Source organism: Herpailurus yagouaroundi, unplaced genomic scaffold (genome assembly GCF_014898765.1).
Source record: "Herpailurus yagouaroundi ecotype Mexico unplaced genomic scaffold, PumYag 190, whole genome shotgun sequence".
NCBI lineage: Eukaryota > Metazoa > Chordata > Mammalia > Carnivora > Felidae > Herpailurus > Herpailurus yagouaroundi.
In genome coordinates, this window is record NW_024412421.1 from 18,377,021 (window position 1) to 18,394,069 (window position 17,049).

A 17,049-nucleotide genomic window follows, 5' to 3' on the forward strand; every position below is an offset into this window, starting at 1 on the left:
CAGGGAGGCGCGCCGCCTAGGGGGCCCGGGAGCGGACGGCTCTGGCTTGGGCGGCGGCGCAGGGCCGACGGGCAAGCGGGCGGGGCTGCGGCAGGGCAGGGCTGGGACTGGGGCTGAGAAGCCGCCGCCGCCGCCTCCGCTGGGGATCACGGGCAGCAGGTCCGCTCGGCCCGGCCCCGCCCCACCCGCCCCGCCCCTGCGCGACGAGCAAGCAGAGGCGGAGCGGCGCGCCCCCCGCGACGCCCGAGCTCGAGCCCGAGCCCGAGCCCGAGCCCGAGCTCGAGCCCGAGCCAGAGCGCAGAGGCATACGAGCGGGAACCAGAGCAGGAGCGGGAGCGGGAGCGGGAGCCGGAGCCGGAGCCGGAGTCAGAGCCGGAGCCCGAGCCCGAGCCCGAGCCCGAGCCGGAGCCAGAGCGGGAAACCGAGCTGGAGCCGAAGCTGGAGCCGGCACTGCGGCGCGCGGAGCGGAGCGAGGCGGCTAAGCCGAGTAAGGGGCGTTGGGCCGGGGGCGGTGCTGGGGAGGGGCGGGTAGGGGGTCCCGGCCCCCTTCCCCGAGCTCTGTGGCAGCCCCGGCGCACGCACACAGCTGGGGCGCCCCGCGCGGAGCCTTGGCGCGCCAGGAGGGCGGACCGGCGGTCCGAAGACGAACCGCAGCGCGCTCCGAATGGGATCCCCAGACTCCCGCCCCCGGCCCGCGCGTCTCCGGCCGGGCCAAGGCTACCCCTTGAGCACGCCCGATAGCCACAGGGAAGGGAGGGTCTCTCGGAGCATCCACCTCCTGGGGGGGGGGGGGGGGCACAAGAGAGCCTCCCCCGTCCCGCACCCTCGGTTTCAGGACCCCTGAGCAACCCACCCAAGAAGGGGAAACTAGGACGCACTTTTGGACGGGGTGGAAGAGGGAAGGGGCTCCCGGCTTTGCGGAGTTTGAAGCTAGAACCAACCCCCACCCCTGAGCCAGGAAGTTTGACCCTCCGACGGGCGGGTCACCCTGGCCAAGCCCCCTCTTCGACGCCTATCTCAGCACCAAAGGTGGGAGAGGGGGCGGCCCCGCCGCACCTTCTCTAGCTTTGGGGCAGACTTTCGCTTGCGCGGTAAATGGGACTCGAGGCTGAGTCCGAGGCGGCTGCTCTGGCTGGCTGCGCAGCTCGAAGGGCCACAGTCGCCTCTCCCCAAGAGCCCTCGGAAGCTGGGTAGTACCCACCCCACCCCCTGGCTGGCTCGCGCAGCCTTTCCTACCCCCCTCCCCACTCCCCCCCCCCCATCGGCTCTGCGGTCTGGAGGCTGGCGCAGAAGACCTAGGGCTGCCCTCTTGATCCCACGCGGGTGTCAGTGGGGGTGGCCAAGCGGGGGTGGCAGGGAAGGCGACGGCATAAGTGACAGGTGTGAGAGGCAGGGGCTCCAGGAGACTGATCCTTGGTCTAGACCCACACAGTCCCATGGGCACCTGTCTTGAGGATGTCCCTCTAGACCCTCTCCTCAAACACCCTGACTTCACCTCCTGTGCCTCAGTTTCCTCCTCTGACTAGTAGGCAAGATTCTGTTGTGAGCAGAATGTTTAAGGGCTTTGGTACTACAGTATGGTCTTGACTGACTTCCTATTCCTAGCTGTGTGACCTGAGACAAGACACTTAACCTCTCTTGAGCCTTAGTTTCCCCATCTGAAACACGGGGAATGCGCGTTGAAAAGATTAAATGAGATGCTGCTGGCGGGGGGTGGGGGGGGGTTGGGGGCGGCGGCTACCATGGTGCTTGGCACACAGCCAGGACTCAAATCAGGTTGGCTACAGGTGTCATTTGATGAAGTGTCCAGCACCAGTAGATGCTGAAAACAGTGAATTCGCCTGAGATGGCGGGGACTAGACCCCCGCCAACCCCCCTTTGCGGAGGGCTTTGAATCCCCTCAAGGCCTTGTTGACATCTAATTGTGATGCAAAACTTGGGGCCTGCCCTTTCTCAGACATTCCCTCCTCCCCAAAGCTTTCTACTTCCTGGCCGGGCTTTCTCCTCTCTACCACACCATATCCATCCAGGATGGAAAAGACTGTATCTGACTGGCTTTTCTTTTGCCCTTGGCTGATGTCTGCTGCCCCGGTGGAGGGCTTCTCACGCATCTCTCACAGTGGGTGCAAGGGAATTCTGCACACCTCTCTCCACTCTGCGGTTTGGGAGGGGGTGGGGCAGGGAGGATTGCTTTCCCTGAGGAGCCATCAGGCTGTCAGGTGGCATGGATGTTCCAGTAGTGATGGTTCAGACAGGCAGCAGAAAGCAGCAGGGGGAGCAGCCGCCAGGGCAAGGAGACAGCAGGTCTGAGGGGTCCCAACCCTGTTTCCATGCTGACCATCCAGCCCATTGAGCCAGGAGGCACCAGAAATGATGAACCTTGGGGAGGAAATGGAGCCAGTGGCTGACCAAGAGGTTAGAACTTCAGAGCTGGAAGGTCCCCAGGAAGAGATCTGCCTGTCTGTGCAGCTGGGGTCTCGGGTTCAGAGTAGAGCAGGCGAGGCCCAGGATCTAGGGGAGGATGCTGGGATCTTTCAGGTGGCATGGAGGGTGTAGGTGCCAGGAGCACTGTTGAGAAGAAAACAAAGGTCCAGCTTGTGGACATCCATGCTTGTCCTGGCCACCTGTGGCCCATCTGCCCAGAACAGGGCAGGGGAGGGGTGAGTCTGTCCACACGTTGCCTGATGGGGACTTGGTAATATAGGGAGAATGGGCTCCTTCTATACAGAAACCCCCTTGCTCTTCTTCCTATGTACCCTGCCCCCATTCGCCCACTTGGGTGTCACATCTCTGCATCTTCCATAATTCTCACTCCTCTTCTTCCCAAAAGAGTTAATCAGGAACTGATTAGGAGGTGAGTATCTCCTGGTCCACCTCAGTTTTTGGATCACAGCCCACAGGGAACATGATGGAGATATGGATATTATCTTAAGTCTTTGGGAATAAACAGACACATTCTGGCCTATTACCTGAAGCCTTTGCCCTGGAAGTGCTCAGAGCGCAAGGTAAGGGGTGGGAAAGTCTAAATCTGCTCTCAGCCTCCTAAATGTAGAAACTGGGGCCAGGAGGGCTTCTGGAGCCCCTGGGCAAGTGAGCACAAAATGGAGCTATGGCTGAGAACATGGCTACTTGGAGCCAACTGCCTAGGCTTAGAGCATAGGATTCTGGGCAGAAGATTTACCTTTCAGAGCCTCAATTTCCTCTTGAAAGTGGGAACACATATTATGTACCTCCCATTACATTTGTGGGGACTGAAGAAGTAATATACAGGAAACACGTGGCAGTGTCAGATGGACCATTCCCAGTGGCCTTGCTGCATCTGCATTATGAACATATCCTGAACACATACTGTTTTCCATGCATAAGCACTTCTCTTTGGATTCCGACAACAGTCCTCTGATTTAGGTACTGAAATTGTCCCCATTTTATAGATGAGAACACTGAGGCTGGGAAAGGTTAAGGGCTATCTAACGTTGCTAAGTATAGAATACTTAAAACATCCCTATGACTCATCATAATTTTATGAGTTTATAAAATTGATAATTAGCACATTGTATCTTAGATGATGTGTAATTAGTTATTGGAATGCTTCCTCCAGGGATATCATCAATCATTTTATACCTCATGTTAACTGTCCACGGGCCAGAGAATTTTTAGAGACACCTTCATGTTTTGTATTCTAACAGTAATCAAACTGATTTAAAAGAGCAACCCCCCCCAATTTATTCCCTATCACTCCTCTCCATTTTTTTCCCGTAGCACTATCACCTCTAACACCTCTATATCATATTCATTTGTTTATTGTCTACTCTCATCAATATAAATTCCCCAAAGGCAGGGACTTTTAACCATTTTGTTCATGATGATATCTCCTATATTCAGAGCCTAGAATAGTACCCAGCACTTAGTATGCTTTGCAAATTATAAAGTGTTTTACAAACATAAGGTCTATTGTTATTATTTTTGCCAAGTGTATAGCTTGCCTGAAAATAAAACATTAAGGTTTGTGGCAGAAACCATTCCCTCAAAAATTTGGCAAATAGGACTTGCTCAAGAGCCAGGGAAATTTTGATGAGGGTTAAAAAAAATGGAAATTATTTACCTAACATTTTAATAAAGCTCCTTACCAGTAAGTTCAAAGACAAGTTATTTTTTTTTAATCTTTACAATAACAAATGGTATGGTCAAAGGCAATTTAGTTAGCTTTAAAATTTTTCAATTAACTATCACTGACTTACCACTTAATTATTCTTTGTTAGCATGAAAGGTTTTTTCAAATCTTCATTTTAATGATTTTTCAGATTATAAAATACATGTTCATTGTAGAAAATTTGGAAAATCATAAAAAATGTAAAACACAAAAATCCTCAACCCCACCACTGCCCAGAGAGCCCAATGACGGTGAATATTTGCATCTATTTCCTCCCCAAATTTTTCTATATATGAATATTTTCTTTAGGTTTTTTTTCTTTTACAAAATAAGGATCATGTTGTATGCAGAGTTCTGTAACCTGCCTTTTTATATATAACCTGGGTCTTTTTTCCTTCTTAACATTCCACTAAAAGTCTTTACCTATGTTATTAAAATGTCTTTAAAACTATTATTTCATGGCTATATATTATTCCATTATAATTTTCTCAGCCTATCCTCTTATTGGACAGTGAGGTTATCCCTCGTGTTTCACTGCCATAAATAATGCTTTGTGGTGCCCTCTGTGTGGTTTTTCCTGAGCCTTAAATCATGCTTCTCTACCCACTTGGCCAGACCTGTTTGCCAGTTTGTAGATGGACTGGTTTATGCAGGTAGACAGTACATCAACCCTTAGAGGTTGTACCTTGGTGGCAGTGAGGAAGGAGGTAGCAGTTGATTCTACAGAAGGCTACTTGCCAAGTAATGTTCTTCTCCATTGGGAAAGACACCAGCTGGGTACCAGCCTCATATAAAGACCTTCCTGCAGAGGAGGAAGGTTTTCTGCCACCTGGGGACCCCCCTCCCCCCGCAGCCCCAGAAATTAACCCCCTGCCTGGTGAGGTAGATGCAACCCTTTTAAGATCAGTGTGTCTCACCACAGTCCAGAATCTCTGACTTTCTTCTGGCTCTGGGCAATCACCTGCACACCCACAGGTTCATGGAATCTCTGTTATGGCATCATTCATTCATTCAGTGAACAGTCCCTGAGCATGTACTGTGGTTAGGACAGAAAGAACCAGTACTTATCTGGCCTGTCTAGATCTGGAGTCTCCACCTCACCCACCTTTGGAAGGGCCTCCATTTCTCCACCATCCCCCCTCCCCCCACACCTACAGACACCCAAGCAGACACAGGGAACCATCTTTAAGGCTCCCTCTTCCTCACCCTCTACATCTGATCCATCTGTCCTGCTTCTTAAATATCCCCTACACAAACCGCCCTATTTCTCAAACCCACCCAGCATGCTCCTGCCCAGGGGCCTTCTGTCTGGTCCCTCTACCTGGGATACCCTTCTCCCACATATCCACCCAGCTGTTCACCCAGCTAGCTCCCTTGCTCCAGTCTTCGCTTACAGATCACCCTCTCACCAAGGCCTTCTGCAGCCACTGTATCTAAATGTTCAGTCTCCATGTACACACTGCCTCTGTTCCTCCCCTTACTGCTATCTAACAAACACCACCATTATATGTGTGTCTCCTCCACTAGCAGGAAGCTTGGTGAGGACAGGCAGTCTGTGTTTGCTTCACTTCTCTATTCTCAGCGCCCAAAACGTGGTTCACAAGGGGCTCTGAATAAATACTGTCAAACCAAAGAATGTAGCCTCTCACTTTGCTCCATTTACCATCGCCTTCATTTAAGCCCATCATCTCCTACCACAGCTTCCCTGCTCTCCTGTCACCTGCCCCCAACCCCTGGTCCCCCCTCCTCACTGAGCCCAGGGAGACCTTCTTAAAAGGTGACCGTGCAATTCCCCTGCTTAAAATCTTCCAAAGGGTAGTCTTGGGGCCGGGAGCTCATGATCTCACCCAACCCCCTTCATTTCTCTGAAGCTCAGTGTTGACATCTGCAAAATGGGGGGTTTGTTTTGAGATCCCCTGGGCTGACGACACGTGACTGCGGTAGAGCCAGTGCCGCATCAGCGTCACGGAGTCACGTGGCCTCTTCCACAGGCCAGCCCACTCCTGCGGCCCCTCTCTGTCCGCGGTCTACCGCTGTGCCGCAGAACCCTCCCGGGTCCGACTGCCGCGCATGCGCCGTGCCGCCCCTGCACACTGCGCCAGCCGGCTCCGCCAGCCCAGCTCTGCCCGCCAGGGGCGCGGCGCCGCCCCCCCTCAACCACATACGCATTTGCCCAGGTCTGAGTGTCGCAGTGGGCCCCAGACGAGGTATTCTGGGAGCGGGGACGTGAGGCGGAATGGGAGTGACGTGGACTTGCCGCACACCATTAAGCCACTTCAGAGCCTGGAGTGCCGCCGCCGCCCGCCCTCCGATTTCTAGCCAGACAATACAGTCGCAGATGAGTCACAGGCAGGAACGCGCCTCGCCTCGGATGCTGGGCTCCGAGACAGGCGGGCAGGGGGGAGACGTGACCTGAGAGTGGGTCCAAGCCCAACCCCCACTCCTGCAGTCCCTGCTCCGGAACACCTCGCCCAGCAAAGCACAATCTCAGACCATTCGTGACGAACCTGGCCGTCCACTACCCCCATCACTGTGTCCTCACAGCAGCTCTGGTCACATGTGGGGAGAGTGGGGTGGGTACTTGCACACATAGATACCTGACATCCAGTTCCTTTGTCTTGATAACCCAACCAAAGCTCCACCCAAGCAGAGGGTCTGATGCCACCATGAAATGGTTTTCCTGTAGGTCCTCATGTTGAAATCCACAAGTGGGGGAGGGGAGGAGGAAACAGTAAGGTTGAGATTGCTGTTTTAGGACCCTAAAAGCCCCTCCTTTTGTTTTCCAAGGGTTTTGTGGGACACACCCTAGGTGCTTGGTAAATATTTGAATAAACTGATGCAATCCAGGAATGCTGGGAGAATGCAGCAAGAAGATGTATGTGAAGTGCAGACCGAGTTACATGATGCAGGGAATGGTACCCTAACTAACGTCAGCATCATTGTCACCCACGATGTCGGGGAGCATCTCAGTTCCTTACATGGGCGTCCTTTTCCTCAGGAAGTTGAGCATCATTAAAAGGCAGCTTCAACACTGCAGTCCTATGCTGACATCGGGCCAAGGTGGATTTGTTCTAGAATCCACATACTTTTAAATGTGCCCAGCCCCGAGTGAGTTCCCAGAGGCCACACTGGCCCTCCATACCCACAAGAAGCTAACAATCTGGAACAAGTTAGAACCAAAGTCATCCTGGAAGGATGTCCATGTGCTGTGGAGGCATAGCCAGAATGGCTATTCTGTCTCCAGCAGTCAAAGAGGACTTCACTGAAGAGGTTTCTTCAGCCGTGTGGTGACAGCCACATGGGAGTTTGCCAGGTGGAGAGGAAAGGAAAGGCATGCCAAGGAAATGGCATGAGAGACCCAGTGTGTCCAAGAAGCTGGCCAGCCAGAGCCCTGGGTGGGGTGACACCCAGGGTGTCAGATCTCTGTAGGGTGTCCCTGCTGTAACTGAGGAACACTGGGGGACAAGATCCCTCCCGCATAGCCCTTCCACCATCTTTTCTCTGTGACAATGGGTGGATCAAATCACTGAGCCTCAGTTTTCTCATCTGCAAAATGAAAATGGTATTACCCACATCAGGTAACATTGCAATAATGTTGATGATGTCATCTGGCGCAAGCAGGTGTTTGGTGAGTGTGGGTCACGCCTGAAAAGCTGGAGTGCCCAGAATGCTTCCATATACACAAATGTCTATCTGACCCAGCCCCTTGCCAGCCTCTTGAGCCATTTGGAAACTTACACATAGTCTGCCAAACATCCAAACTGACCACAAAATATACAATGCGAGGGTTCTTGGCCCCTGCCCTAGGCAGCCCATCTCCCACCTCCCCCACACCCCATGCTGTCTCAACCTTCACCTCAGAATCACAGGGCCCACAAGGAGGAAAGAGGGGGTACAGGGGGCCTCTAGGAGAAGCAAGACCTTGGAGACAACCCCTTGGAGTTTAGAGGGTGGGCAGCACCCTCTACAGCGTCAGGAGCCACCACGGTGACCCTATAGGAAGTATACATGCAGCGTATTTTTATTAAGCACTCACATTACACCAATTCACTAGAGAGGCAGGCAGAGCACCAGGGCGGTGGAAGTAGTGGTAGAAGCCAGTTCATTTTCCTAGGGACACTGAGGATTCATGGAAGGGTTTTCGGCAAAAGAATGACATGATCCATTGTGCCTTTAAGAAAGACCTCTCTGGAAGCAGCATGAAAGATGGCCTGTCAGCCTGCTTAAGTCTCCCTCCAGACACACACGTGGCCACAGTGCACACGGGCATACCCACAAACGTGAACACAGATACATGTACACATATGTATTTTAGAAAGTATAGATCCCAGGCCCTGAGACTCTTCAGAATTTTCTGGTGTGAAATCACAGTTCCCCAAGCAGCCTGCCATGCCAGAGAGACTTCTCTACTGGGCCTAGAGAGATCACATCCTACCCTCCATTCCCCCATCAAAACTCTTGTTGGTTTCTGTAGGGATGGGGAATATGCATCAGGCCACCTGGGGTTCACACCCAGAAGACTGAGCCGCAAGGAGCCATCTGGAGAGAGGGACCCCAGGGTCAGTGGCAGCAATGGCTCCCTCCCCCTGACCCCCTCGGACAACAGAATGAACATGACATACGCCCCCCCCCCCCCCATCCTCAAAGCCAGTGAAGTGCCCTACCCTGATTTCCCCCTGAGGACACTGCAGCTCAGACAGGTGAAGTACTGTGCCTAAAGGCAAACTCCAGGAAGTGACAGGACTTGGACTTCTGAGTTCAGGCTCTCCAAAGATAGGTCTTGGATTCATCTATTAAATAGAAAAAGTGTTATTAATCAGTGCAATTTGGCCAATGGTCTCCATCAAAACATGGAACCCATTTGGAGGAAAAACTGTATATAATGAAAAGGGTTCCTGAGGGAAACAAGGGTGGGAATCTTGGGACCTGAGTCCTAGACAAAAGCTCTGTCCACAGTGTCACCCCCAGGATCAGGGAGGTCAACTGCCTCCTGGGACCCAGAGGGGCCAGGCTGTTTTCCTGTTGGTTCCTGGCTGCAAGCTCTCCCCCACAGGAACCCACCAAACTCCACATCCACAGTTCCCGCTCAGCAACCCCCAAAGGTGCAGTTTGGTTTCTGCAAGTCTAGTGACCACACTCCCTACAAAATAACTGTATCTCCCTGCTGTTCATACAGCCCCATGTCACTTGGAGCTTGGGAGAGACAGAACCAGCACGGGAGGCTGGGGCATTTTTTGAAAATGTTTCCTCTCTTGCAAATGGGTGTTAGAGTGACCCTTGCTGCTCACTCAGGTGTCACACCAAGTTTAAGGTTGAAGGGGAGGGGAGGCAGGGAGATTGGGGAAGAGACATTTTCATTCTCTTGGCCTTTATTAGGTGCCTTCCAAGTGATATGCTTGCTGACAATGGATGGAGGCTTTGGGGTAAAAAAGACCTGGGTTCTAGTCCCAGCCTGTAATTAGAAGTTGTGTGACCTTGGACAAGCTACATAACCTCTGAGCTTCAACTTCCTTATTTATAAAATGGGAATGAAAAGAGCATCATCCCCTTAAAAGTGTTGGGATAATAGTAATAATAAGGTTTCAGTTAGGCAAACTCTGAATACCCTTCCAAAGCCAGCTCTAGGACCTTGAACTGGCACCTTACCCTTTCTACGTCTGTTCCCCTTCTGTGATATGAGGACATTGGGCTGGTCTTTAAGGGTCCTTCCAGGTATAAAATGCTCAGAATGCCATGATCTATTGCAATTGTCCCAAGCAGGTTCATGAGACAGGAGAACACCAGGGTATCTCTCATTTCTGTTTAAGGGTCCACCCAGAGGAGATATTCCCCCCTCCACCCACCACTGACACCCCAGCATGCATTTGCCCCACCCCTGCCCCAGAACCCCCACACTCCGCCACCCAGAGCTCCCTCAGACCCCTGCCCAGACTGGGCACATGCTGTCACAGTCACCACCCTTTCCCCAGAGGTTAACAGCCCAGGGACCTGAATGCCAAGCTCACAGGGTCAGTGGGTACCATGTGGGCGCCCCATCACCTGTCTGTTTGTGTTTCTGCAGGTGAGCGGAGGATCCTTTTCTACAAGAAGTTGGAACTGTACAAGTGGGCAGGCTGGCTCCGCTATTTTGCTCCAAGGATTACATGTCCTTCAAACGCCCCTGCCCCTGTAAGTCTTCTCTTCACATCCTTCATGGCTCGGGGCCAGGCAAGGGCCGGGCTTAGAGTCAAGTTTGCAGAGAATGTTTCTAGGATGTTTAGCCAAAGAGCCCCAAGGGTCTGATCAGGGGCTGATGTGATATGATGGGTGGGGGGAGGGCAACACAGAAGACCCCTGACACAGAAGAGACATCCCACTTTTACCAATCCCTCTGTATCAGCACTTGACAAAGTGTGGGTCGGGATTCCTCTGAGGGATATTAACGGGATTGGTTTTTGTTTTTTTTTTTTTTTATTTTGTGGCCAAATGAATGTGGGAAATGCTAAGTGAGACAAGTTAAGTAGCTTTTGTTACCACAGGACTTTTCAGAGCCTTTAATGTGGTGATGTGTGTTGTGAGGCTGCCATAGGAAAGCGAAAGCCCAGTGCCCTTCACAAATTTAACCACAAGGAGGGTCTCACAGGATGGGCGCTCCAGAACACACTCCTTGGAGTTCACTGTCCTAAGGAAACCTTTCCTGAAGCCCCTAATTTACTAATTAATTCATTTAATCTGCTGGAGCCTTAAGATGATTTTGTCCATAACATTCATGTCTTGGCTCCCTGATGTCCATGAGTCCAGGCGATGGGCTCAGTCAGGTGTACCCCTGGGGCTCGAAGCTGCAGCTCCCTTAGTCTCCACCAGCCCCACCTTCACTGACTCATGCTCCCACCCTTACTGTGGCGTCCCCTTTACCTGTCCCCATGGCAGCCACCTGCTTTCTCTTGTGATATCCCCTGTGCCTCCCCAAAACCGTCATCACTTGGTGCCACTTGGGAGGACTTGCATAACACCCCCCCCATCCCTTCTCCTTGATGAGTCAGGACTGTGAGTCTGTGTGAAATCAAGGGCCTCGCCCTAGCCCTCCTCTATCTATTTGTCATCTCCCCCTCTACCGTGCTCACTCTAGCTAATCCCTCACCCCCACTCACCAATGTCTGTTCTAATGTGCACCACTGGTTACATGTCACTGCTTCGGGTTGGGGTCCTCTCTTCTAAATGGTAGAAACCTCAGTTGTTAAACCTTTGAACCTCAAGGGACTGCTGCTGGGGGCAGGCAGAGGAAGCTGGTGTATCCCATTGGGGTGGGGCCATCACCAGGTATGCCCTGGGGAAGAAGGGGCTGGTGGGATTCATTGTCCCAGGAGCGGTGTTGGTGGTGGGGGGCGATGCTAGTACAAGCTCAGTAAGTTACTGTTACTGTTGTCACTGCTGCTGCGGCATAATCAGGAAATCGGAGCCCAAGTTCAGGCCAGGTAAGAAGGCTACCCATTCAGGGACACGTTGGAGCCCAGGGACACCTGCCCCACAGAGGGCTAGAATGGCCATATCCTTACCCCCTTGAGCAGCTGGGAATGGAGAAGGCTGGTAAAGAGTAAAACTGGGTTGCTGAGTGTAGAGCGCATTCCAGAACTTTCTGGGGTCAAGCCAGACCCTGCAAAGCCCTGCCTGTCTGCATAAACAGAGGCCATCGGCACAGGACAGCCCTCTGCATACTCACCTCCTGAGGTTAACAGGGTGTGGTCATTGATATTCGGGGCTGTTCAGAAGCAGTTCCTACACATCCCTACAGGCCCAGTGCCTGGCATGCAGTAAGCACTCAATAAATGTCTGTTGAATGAATAAATGTATAGTTAAACACTCTGGATGAGGAGCTGAAAGCAGTGGATGGGGGAGGAGCTGAAGCTCCTGACTGTGCCATCGGATTCTCCCCATGGCTTTGGCTGGCCAGTCCTCCTTTGTAAGATGAAGGGGTGGTCTGAGGCCAGTGGGCTCTGGGAGCTCGGGGCTGCTGTGAGGCTCCACAGAAAGCAAGGGGCACATGTGCGGGCAGAACCCTCGCCCCTCCACCCCACCCCACCCCACCCCACTGCTTCAGCCAGTGCAGCTCTACTCACACCTATATATAGGTTGGGATCTGTTCAGATTTTACGGAGAAGGGGTCCCTGGCAATGGCAGGCCCAGCACTGTGGGGCTGTCCAGACCTACCCCTTCCTCCATCATCCCTCTCCTTCTCTGCCAGATTTTTCTTACGTCTTCCAGTCTGACTCCTTCCCTTTCCTCTGGAAAGTGTTCACTGCCCCTCCTTTCAGCAACCCCAGCCCACTTCAGTCTGGCTTCTGCACCCCCACCACACATCCCATTGACTTCTGTGTCACTAAACCCATTCTGTAGCTTCCGGTTCTCCCTGTTGGTCACTTCAGCTTTCTTGAAGACTTCTCCCTTTCATTCCCTGACCCTGAGCCCTCTGGGTTCTCTTCCAGCCCCTCTAGCCATCTGGTCCTCCTCTCACTGTCCACTGGTGGTGTCCTTTGGCAGTGGGGGAGGGTGGATTCTTGCCTTGCCTGCCCTGGGATGCTGGGGCCCAAACCTCGCCCCTGGCCTTCCCCCTGCACACACTCTAGACCTTCTCATCCCCTCTCTGCTTTCAGCTGAAGCTTCTAGGCCAGCAGCTTCCAAGGCTCTTTCCCAGCCCGGTTTCTGCCCACCTTCAGATTCCTTCTTCTGCCTTTTGCTGCCTGTCTCCCCTGGGCAGCCCATACCTCTTTTTTAAGTTTTTTTTTTTTTATTTATTTATTATTTATTTATTTTTTAATTTATTTTTGACAGAGACAGAGTGCGAGCATGAGCTGGGGAGGGGTAGAGAGAGAGGGAGACACAGAATCAGAAGCAGGCTCCAGGCTCTGAGCTGTCAGCACAGAGCCTGACTTGGGGCTCGAACTCACAGACTGTGAGATCATGACCTGGGCCGAAGTCAGACGCTCAACCGACTGAGCCACCCAGGTGCCCCAGGGCAGCCCCTACCTCTACACCTCGGATTCAGCCTGTCCCAGACACAGTTCTTCACTCCAACTGGCTTGGCTTGGTTACTGTGTTGGTTTAGGGCACCACCATGTACTCAGTCCCTCAGGCCAGAAATCTGTGAGGGACCTTCAGTTCCCCTCCAACACACCCATCAGCACCAACTGCCTGAGGAGACCGGGAGGGGGGTGGGGTGGGGGTCCAAATTGGGTCATCAGGTTGCCATTGAGACTCTGCCTCTGTCTGGGCCACACTTCAGATTCAACCTGGAAATTGCTGCCTCAGTAAATGTTTATCGCACAACCAGACACGTAAACGAATCAAGATGAAGCAGATGCCTTGTGGGCAGCCCCCTCAGCTCAGACAAGAGACCCTCACACAAGTTCTGGAAGGGACGCAGAACCACAGAACTCCAGACATCCTAAAAACACTTGCAACAGGAACATTCTAAGGGATGGAACCGGAAGTACCAGGAGGGCCCTGACATGAACACACACACTCTTTTGTAACACCTCCTTACCTGTACTGTGAATTTAGACATCTAATGGAATTTATTTAACTTTCTTAGCTCATAAAATTATCTTTCCCAGTACATGTGAAGATACCAAAGCCCATTAAAACCTGGAAAAGTTAGGGGAGGAGCCATAGCTTGTTCCCATTTGGGTTTCCCTACACCTAATCCCCTTCCAATGGGGAAAAGTCCCCAGAAGGAAAAACAAACCCTAAAGGTTCCTAAGCAAGACCCCACTCCTAGCAGGGGGGTCCGGAGACTGAGGAGAGTGAGTGGGGAAAGGTAACCAGTGTAGGGGGAGAGCCAGGCAACAGACATGGGTCTGCCCAGTTTCCACAGCTTCAGACACTGGGCAAAGCAGGACTGTCCATTGGCCTCTTGGGAGATGAGCAGGAGTTAACCAGACCAGGCTGGGTCAACTCCTCCCAGGCACTGCCCACACCGCACACTTCCCACTCCCTCCACCCCATCTCACCCACCTTGTGGGCACTGCAGCTCATCCCTGGCTTCCAGAGACAGCCCCCTCCCCCAAGTTCTGCAGGTAAGAAGACTTAAGGCAGAGGGTGGAGGCAAGAACAGGAAGGGGAAGCTCAGTAGGCTTTGACCACTGTGAGAGAGAAGTCAGTTCTTCTGTCTGTGACTGCCAGGCCAGTGAGCCGTTTTCTAGCCTTAAGCCCCTCTGTGAGGTGGAGGAGGACCAGCCTGGCTCCTCAGGAAAACTAGAGACATAGGAGTCTTATCCATCTGCCTCCAGCTGGGCAGCGTGGCCCAGGATTCACCCGGGACCCAGGTTCCAAGAACAGATGCTTCACAACCTCTTCTTAGCCCCTGGCAGAGTCCTGTGGAGCTCCCTGTGACATGGGGGTGGCCTGCTTCCCACTGGCCTTGGGAGATAGATCTGGGGAAGGAGGGGCTTTGGGGACCCCGGAGAGACTGAGCCTGTACCAAAGCAGGAAGGAGGGGGTTAGGGTTGCATCCACTGATCCACGGAGAAGTCAGCTGGGACTTGTCTCTGCTAAGCTCTTGGGCTGCCGACAGGCTGGCAGGAACTCCAGTCTGGCAGAGCCTCTGGGTGGGTTTGGGTCTCTCGCAGAATCAGTGTTACGTGGTAGACAGTGCTTGGGTTCGTGTACAACCTAGTGCTGACACTTACCAGCTATTACATCCGGAGCAAGCTATTTAACAACTACAAGTCCCAATTTGCTCCTCTATAACATGGAAATAGTCCTACCAGCCTTTTGGTTTGATGTTCAGATTTAACCTGCTCCACGAGGAGAATCTAGCTTGATGCCAGACACTGAGAAGATGCTCAAGAAGCTTGAAAGTCCTGTCCTTTTGACCACCTCCTCCCTACACAGCTTAGTGTTACCCACGCCTTTAGTGATAGAGCAGGGAAAACAGAGACACGTGGGAATTTTGGAGGTAAATTTGGGATTCGGACCAGATACTACTATTTTCTGCTCTGCTCATTATAATAAGAGTTACCTCTGCAGAGACTTAGCTATCAACAGAAGGAAGGACTTGAGGACAAGGAACACAAATGACAGGACACGTTCACAATTTGCCACTACTGTTCCTAGAGCAGACATTGCCTATCAATTGCAGCACTCCTTCCTACTGAGCCTGGATGCAACATGAGACTCCCTTAAACACACACAAGCACCACGCAATGATCATTGGCCTGTGGGATGAAACCCCTATTCGTTCCTTGCTGTGGCCTGACTTTGGAGTGGGCAAGAGAATAGCAGAAGTGACTTCAGGTAGACATTTCTCTCTGAGTCTCAGTTTTTTCATCTGTAAGATGGAAGTTAATTAAAGGCTCCACCTCAGAGGGTTGCTGTAAGGATCAAATGAGATATTGTAGATAAAGGGCTCACAAGGCCTATGATCATTTCTTCACATGGCTTCCTTGAAGCAGTCCTGCAAGGGAAGGATGAGTGTGCTCATTCCACACATGAAAAAGCTGAGCCTCGAGGACAGGGGGAGACTACGCTAGGGGACACAGCTAGAAAACGATGGGGCCAGGGATACAACCCAGGTGGGTCTTTCCAGGGCTCAATTGTAGCTAAACCACAGATGGACAAAAGGACAAGGGCGGAGTCCAGTCCAGTCCTTCATCCCCACCCCTTGGATGGAGAGTCCACTCTGCAGCAGGACCATGAATGCCCTGGCTACCTGTCCTCAGAGTTCTCTGGTCTGGCAGGGTCTGACTACAGCAAGTGCTCAGCCTCTGATAGCTAATCTTAATTTGAAATGCACATTTTATATTAGAATCCCTGGCAGGAAGGCATCAACTTCAGCTTGAACACCTCATGTGTTCTGTACTACAGGTATTCCCCAGTGTTTGAAAGTTTGAGTTATGCCACTTCACTTTTACAAAAGAGCCAAGTTAGCACCTGTTTCCACTAACCGAAAGAAATCGGAAGACAATTTCGCTTTTGTGAAAAAAGGCGAGAAGTGAAAACTGTTCAGCATCTCTTTCAAAAGCAAGCCATGACAGAAGCAGCGCACACCCCAAACAGCAAGAGTGGGCCCACCAAGCTCCTTCCCCAGAACCACACCCAGCATCTCCTCATCCAGCCGCCATAGCTTTGAACTCTGTCTGGGAGCACCTGTGCCCTATCTTGATTTTGTGCATCCGTGAGCAAGATGTGTCCTAAGTTATCAGAAAAGCCTAAAAGAGGTTATTTTGGGGGTCTGGGGACACTAAAACCTTTTTTTCCAAATAAATTAATGATAATTTCTTCTTCACTTTACGCCATTTTGGCTATGAAAGGTTTCATGGGAACCCTTTACTTTCAGAGAGCGGGGAAAACCTGTGATGACACAGTACCCCCAGCCTTTGCAGGGCACTCACAGCTGGCAACGTTCTTGCATTTCACTGTCCCCCACCCCCCTTGGCAGCGAGCTCCCTAGGTGATATCATCCAGCCTCATGGCATTGAGCAGCACCCATACACTGACAGCCCCCAAATTTACATCTCTGGCTCCAGACTCTCCCTGAGCTCCAGACTCCTATATCCGACGGTCTGGCCCACTCAGATGTATCTCCACTCAGATGTCTGTTCAGTGTCTCTCCAGAGCATCTCAGATGTAACATGTCAAAACCTTAAATCTTGACTCCCAGTCCCCCACCAAACCTGCCCGTCATCCTCCCCATCTCCGTAAATGGCAGCTCAGTCCTTTCTTGTGTTCAGGCTCCAAACTTGGTCAATTCTTAGTGCTCTCTTTCTCATCCACCACCACTCCGTTTAATCTGTAGATCCTAATGGTTTTACCTTCAAATCAGACTCCATCTTTCCTCCTGGACCCAGGCACCATTGCCATCACTTGGACCACTGTCCAGACTCTTCTGCCACAACCAGGGAGTATTGGAAAAGGAAAAATCT

The 17,049-nt window shown here is 52.1% G+C and overlaps 1 protein-coding gene and 1 long non-coding RNA gene across 5 annotated transcripts in view; one reads left to right on the forward strand and one right to left on the reverse strand.

Moving 5' to 3' along the window:
- Positions 1-324: 324 nt before the first annotated feature.
- The window catches only part of BEAN1 (brain expressed associated with NEDD4 1), a 46,646-nt gene continuing 29,921 nt past the window's right edge, over positions 325-17,049 (forward strand). The window contains exons 1-3 of one of the 4 annotated variants that reach the window (XM_040498206.1): positions 7,432-7,437; positions 9,095-9,098; positions 10,241-10,318. In XM_040498206.1, coding sequence (XP_040354140.1) covers positions 10,294-10,318 — 25 coding nt within the window. In that variant the 5' untranslated portion in view covers positions 7,432-7,437; positions 9,095-9,098; positions 10,241-10,293. Of the gene's footprint in view, positions 488-7,431; positions 7,438-9,094; positions 9,099-10,211; positions 10,319-17,049 lie in introns of those variants that run through there. The other 3 variants (XM_040498207.1, XM_040498204.1, XM_040498205.1) reach the window with 3 other exon arrangements.
- LOC121045409 (uncharacterized) lies at positions 8,149-16,963 on the reverse strand. The gene is made up of 3 exons (XR_005797743.1): positions 16,939-16,963; positions 11,850-11,959; positions 8,149-8,940 (listed from the first exon to the last, which is right to left on the reverse strand). It is a non-coding gene; the product is annotated as an uncharacterized LOC121045409 (long non-coding RNA).